The 6288-nt window shown below is 44.1% G+C and overlaps 1 protein-coding gene across 1 annotated transcript; it reads left to right on the forward strand.

Annotated features, from left to right (window-relative positions):
- Nucleotides 1-412: 412 nt before the first annotated feature.
- Nucleotides 413-2788, forward strand: LOC120940753 (protein ALP1-like). The gene is made up of 2 exons (XM_040353780.1): nucleotides 413-913; nucleotides 995-2788. Exons 1-2 carry the CDS (start codon nucleotides 591-593, stop codon nucleotides 1875-1877), a joined length of 1206 nt encoding a protein of 401 aa, XP_040209714.1. The 5' UTR covers nucleotides 413-590; the 3' UTR covers nucleotides 1878-2788.
- Nucleotides 2789-6288: the final 3500 nt, after the last annotated feature.

A 6288-nucleotide genomic window follows, 5' to 3' on the forward strand; every position in this document is an offset into this window, starting at 1 on the left:
GAAGCATTGAACTTCGTTTTTTTCAGCACGTCGTTGTGTTTTACGTCACCGCGTTCTGACACGATCGGTTATTTAACCAATGGTGTGTAGGCTTGACGGACCATCAGTCAGCTTCATCGGTTAACCTATGACAACGGTCCTTCAGACCGTTGTCCTCTGGTTAACCTATCGTGTGTACGAGGCTTAAGACAGACTCATATTGTAGAGTAAAAATATATTTTTATTTTGACATCTTTGTCACTAAAATAAGAAGATAGGCTTCTTTCACACTATGGATTGTATGTCCGTTTTATAATATCCGTTTCTACTGTTATTATACGTATTAACGGACGTTTATTAACGGATTTAATAACGGATACATACGGATAAATATTTTACCCTTCTTCCGTTATTGAAAACGGATAATGTTTATCCGTATATATCCGTATGCATCCGTTATATCATTCCTTTCTAACGTCCGTTAATAAAAAACATTTCACCCTCTTGAACTGCAGTTGAAGCTCCGCCCCCTATTCAAAGTGTTGGGTATAAAAAGAGTGCTTCAATGATTAGCAGTCTGAATTTGAGCACTGAGGAGAGTACATAGCAACATGTTTCCCACCTATCTTTCCTACAGTTTTGATGTTCTGCTGTGGCGTTCCCAAGCAAGAAGGATACGAGATGCTGAAAGACGCCGCCAACGCCGTCGAAGATATTGGATCCATCCCATCACTGCGTCACGGATGACCCACGGGGTTCACAGCACTTTGTATGTGGAGCTGCGGCAGCATCCAGACAAGTTTGCAAGCTACTTACGGATGTCTGTATCAACATTTGATGACCTTCTAGCACGCATCAGTGAACGGATACGTCGGCAAGACACCCACCTGAGAAGGAGTATCTCACCAGAGGAACGCCTAATCGTAACCCTCAGGTATGTACTGATTTTTTTCCTTTTTTTCATTCATTGTGTTCTACAAAATACTAAACCCCATTTTTATTATCTTTTTTTAAGGTTCCTGGCATCTGGTGAGAGTTTTTCGTCTCTGCACTTCCAGTTTCGCCTGGGTATTTCCACCATCTCTGGGATTGTCCGGAGCACCTGCGATGCCCTGTGGGATTGTCTTGTAGAAGAATTTATCCCACAACCTTCTACAGAACTTTGGCTTCAAATTGCTGCGAAGTACCATGAAGTAACACAGTTTCCAAACTGTGTAGGTGCAATCGATGGGAAGCACATCAGGATCCAGAAGCCAGCGCACACTGGGTCCGAGTACTTCAACTACAAGAAGTTCTTCTCCACTATACTTATGGCCATTGCGGATGCGCAGTACAGATTCGTCGCAGTGGACATTGGGTCATATGGAAGAACCAATGACTCACGTGTGTTCAAGAACTCAGTGATGGGGAGGAGGATCTACTCTGGTGAGATGGGACTTCCTGAACCAAGGGCCTTTCCTGGGACCGATGAACCGCCAATGCCTTTTGTTTTCATTGGTGATGAGGCTTTCCAGATGTGTGGCAACTTGCTGAAGCCCTACTCCAGCCGAGGACTAGACCAACGCAAGCGCATCTTCAATTACAGACTGTCACGCGCACGACGCTATGTGGAGTGTGCATTTGGAATTTTTGCTGGTAAATGGCGGATCTTTAACCGGCCAATCCAATTGCACCCAGACGTGGTTGATCAGGTTGTTAAGGCAGCTGTTGTTTTACACAACTTCATCCTAACCAAGGAGCCTTCCCCCAGTGATCCTGAAGAAGTTGAATCAGCTCTGCCTGGAATAGAGCAGATATCCAGAAGAGCTACCCAGGTCATCATGCGTCTCAGAGACGATTTTTCACAGTATTTCCTTACAGAAGCTGGCATGGTGTCTTGGCAGGATCGTATGATGTGAACTTTATTTGAATTCTTTATTTTTGGTGGAAATAAATCATTGTATGTTTGATTGCTTTTATGATGCTGGAGGGTGTACAATCTATGCCCCAGTGTACAATTGACACTGGGGCATAGAATGTGCACCCTCCAACATCATGCTATTAATGTGCTTATATCAATTTGTGTTTGTACACATTGATTGAATGATTCTGGAGGGTGTACAATCTATGCCCCAGTGTACAATTGACACTGGGGCATAGAATGTGCACCCTCCAACATCATGCTATTAATGTGCTTATATCAATTTGTGTTTGTACACATTGATTGAATGATTCTGGAGGGTGTACAATCTATGCCCCAGTGTACAATTGACACTGGGGCATAGAATGTGCACCCTCCAACATCATGCTATTAATGTGCTTATATCAATTTGTGTTTGTACACATTGATTTAATGATGCTGGAGGGTGTACAATCTATGCCCCAGTGTACAATTGACACTGGGGCATAGAATGTGCACCCTCCAACATCATGCTATTAATGTGCTTATATCAATTTGTGTTTGTACACATTGATTGAATGATGCTGGAGGGTGTACAATCTATGCCCCAGTGTACAATTGACACTGGGGCATAGAATGTGCACCCTCCAACATCATGCTATTAATGTGCTTATATCAATTTGTGTTTGTACACATTGATTGAATGATGCTGGAGGGTGTACAATCTATGCCCCAGTGTACACTTCACACTGGGGCATAGAATGTACACCCTCCAACATCATGCTAGTAATGTCCCCATTTTAATTTAACAATAGTACAGTTGTACCTTTTACCAGAACATTGTGAATGAAACACAGACTGGTACTGTGAAAAATAGACAAACTAAATTTTCTTTTTATTTTTTTATTAAATAAAAATAAATTAACAAGATATATTGTTTTGGTGTGTTTTTTAGTGCCACAACAACAACATCAGCACCAGGTTCACATCACATGTCATTGGTATGTGAAATAAGGCAGGGGAGGGAATGTGAAAGGGTCTGGGCATCATGGCTTTAGTGCCAACAAAACATTAGTGCCCAAAAAAAATTACAACAAAAAATATCCAAAAATATACAATATACAAATATACAAAGGTCAAAGGTTTGTAAAGGAGGGTTGATGAGGGAATGGTGATTGGTGTTGGGAACTGGGGTCCTCCGGGGAACGCAAGGAGTCCACTCTACCTTGTGGGTAGATTCTGGGCGTTTCCAGAGGATAGGATTTTGGTGGAAATGAATAGTGTTGAAAAGGAGTGTTAGGGGTGCGAAGATTTGGTGGAGGAGGAAAATTGGTTAGAGGTGAAAAGGACGGGGTTGAAAAAGAGGGTTCTCCCTGGGACAGCAATTGCATCATGCTATTGCAGGGTGTGGATGAAAGGCCCAAATGCTGTTGGGATCCCAGGGAGTGGGGCAGGGTGTGGGACCTGTAGCAGCGGGAAGGGGACCGGTGGCTGGAGCGGGAGCTGTGACGGGCTTGGGAACGGTGACGGGCAGGAGAAGCTTGCCGTGATGGTGCACGGTGACGGTCTGGTGAACTTGGGGTAGGGGACATGTATAAATACGGGGATTGAAAAGGTGAGGGGGTTGGGAGGTTAGGTGGAGTTGCAGGAAGGGGGGGAGGGTCTGGAGTGGGGCAGCAGAATCTAAGCACTAGGTCTGTTGACTCCTTGCGGAACTGACACTGCTTCTCAAAGGGCAATTTCTCCACCAAGGGAGCCAGACTTTGCAGATGAAGTAGAATATCAGAAGGGGGACCAGTAGACGGCCCTGCCCCCGCCTGCCGTGACCGGCACAACTCCTCCCTTAAGGATTCCACTTTATCATCCAATCTCATAAAGCTGTCCCTTGTCAGCTTTATGAGATTGTCCAGTACCACTTGCTGTTTCCTACCAGTCCCCAACGGCTGGACCAAATCTCCAAAGGATACTTCTATCCTCTGGCGACTTGGTCGTGACGTTGAGGAAGCTGGTAGGGGAGAAGCTTCTTGCCCCTGATCAGCAGTGTCGGGGGATGGGCCAGGGAGGGGTTGGGAGGGGGGGTTGGTTGTTGGTGCTGCCAAGGGAGCCATGTATAGACTGGATTTTGTTCTGAAAGAGAGATTGAAAGAAATAATTAGTTTTTTGTTCAAAATTATTTGAATTTACACATGGACAATAACATAGATATGACATACTTCCGCATATCATGGCATTTTTGTAGGAATCCGAGGAGTGGGCGGTGTATATATGGGGTTTTACTGGAGGCCCCAGATCCACTTCTCATTTGTTCCTCCTCCCTTAAGTCCCTCATGTGGCGGTCCCTGATGGAGTGCCAGTGACCTTTTATTTTTTCACCTAGAATAAAAATATGTTTATTAAAAAAATAAAATAACATGTAAAATAATAGAAAATTAAATTAAATCTTTACCGACAATCCATTGCTCATGTGTGGACAGGTCCTCCCAGGCAGGGCAGGACTTAGGGTGGTGGGGGCCCCTGGGCTTGAGTGTTGAAGGGGCCCCCTGGAGCCGAGAATTGGGGGGGATCGAAGTTGTTGAGCGGGGGGGGGGGCGAATTGAAGTTGTTGAGCGGGGGGAGCGCATTAAAGTTGTTGAGCGGGGGGGGATTTTGCAGTTGTTGAGGGGGGGAGTGCCTCTCACCTGTGCCAACAGCCGGGGCCACAGACTGTCATTAGCCCGGCTCTCGGCTTTCTTCCCTTCAGCAGCCACAGTCCTCCACACACCACTCCGGTTCCTCCTGCTTCCGTGCTGCCTCCTCTTGCAGTGCGGGGAAATGAACCCTTTTGCGGGACTGCGGGAAGAAGCTGTCTGTGCGGGAAAGTCCCACAGAATCCGTGCGTGTTGGGAGGTATGCGCAGGGACGCCATCAGGAATTTTGGGGCCCCTTGCACAGCTTAAGGCATGGGCCCCCTGAAGCAGAGAACCTAGGGGGGGTGGGGGTGCTGCCGCCTGAAATTGAGAAGCGTGGGGGCTGCCGCAAATTGAGAAGCGGGGGGGCCTTTACAAAAAAAAGAAGAAATAAAGAAGAAAACAAATATATATAAATATATGTAGCCATCCGGGGCCCTGGGGACCTCTGGGCCTTTTAATAAAAAGAAAAAATAAACCTCTGGGCCCTTTAATAATAATAAAAAAAACATTTATAAAAAATACATAAAAAAAGGGAGGTTGCCAAACCCGGGGGCCCTGGGGACCTCTGGGCCCCTGGGAACCTCTGGGCCTTTTAATAAAAAATAAAAAAATAAACATTTATAAAAAAAATAAAAAAGGGGGGGTTGCCACATGGGGCCCTGGGGACCTCTGAGCCCTTTAATAAAAAAAAATATATATATATATATATATATATATATATATATATATATATATATATAAAAAAAAATTAATTTTTTTTATAAAAAAATAAAAAAGGTGGGTTGCTATCCGGGGGCCCTGGAGACCCCTGGGCCCTTTAATAATATAAATAAAATATATATATATATATACATATATATATATTATATATATAAAAATAAAAAATATATAAAAAAAACATTTTTTTACAAAAATAAATAAAAAAAAGGGGGGTTGCCATCCGGGGCCCTGGGGGCATCCGGGCCCCTGGGGACCTCCGGACCCCTAAAAAAAAAAAAAAAAAAAAAAATTTTTTTTTTTTTTTTTTTTTTTTTAAAGGGGGCCCCCTATTGGGTGGGGCCCCTGGGCTTGAGCCCAGTCAAGGCCAATGGTAAGTCCGGCCCTGCTCCCAGGTGTTACAGATGGCACTGAATATTTGCATCCAAAGAGCCCGGCAGAACTCCCGCTTGGCGTGCTTTTTGTCGGACTTATCCCAAAGGGCAGGACGTTCCTCAATCATAGAAATCAGTATCTGATCATCTATGATCAGATGAGGAAAGACCTGCCCTTCTTCAGTCCGACAAGGCCGAATGCCACCCTGAAAATATAATGATATATGTTATTAGTTTTTAAAAAAGTATTGTGTATTCATTTGACAATGAAACAAATCACACTCTATAAAATACTCACGCGACCACGTCCTCTGCCACGAATACGGGGTCTACCTCTTGTGGGTGCACACTGAGGAGCGGGAAGCTATATTAAAAAAAAAAAAAAAAAACATGAATATACGTAAAGATGTACAACAAAAAACAAAATTTGGTAATATACATACTGGTTCAGCATCTTTGGAAGGCCTATCCTGGGAGTCCTGGGGGGCCGCCACTTGAGGGACACTATCCTCCTCGGATTCATGTTCCGAAGGTCCAGTAAATTCTTCATGCTGTAAAACCAAAATATAAAATGTATTATTTTAAGTATAATTTCTGCAGTTTACTCAAATGGGAAAATACTCACACTTGACGTCTTTTCTTCTGTTGCGTCAGAAAAGTCAGAAGAAAT

This window comes from Rana temporaria, chromosome 5 (genome assembly GCF_905171775.1).
Source record: "Rana temporaria chromosome 5, aRanTem1.1, whole genome shotgun sequence".
Lineage (NCBI taxonomy): Eukaryota > Metazoa > Chordata > Amphibia > Anura > Ranidae > Rana > Rana temporaria.

Excerpts from the sequence above, each read along its gene's own strand:
- LOC120940753 (XM_040353780.1), top strand. The coding sequence starts at position 591 with ATGTTTCCCACCTATCTTTCCTACAGTTTTGATGTTCTGCTGTGGCGT. Across the intron at positions 914-994 it reads CGCCTAATCGTAACCCTCAG|GTTCCTGGCATCTGGTGAGA; the intron begins GTATGTACTGAT and ends TCTTTTTTTAAG.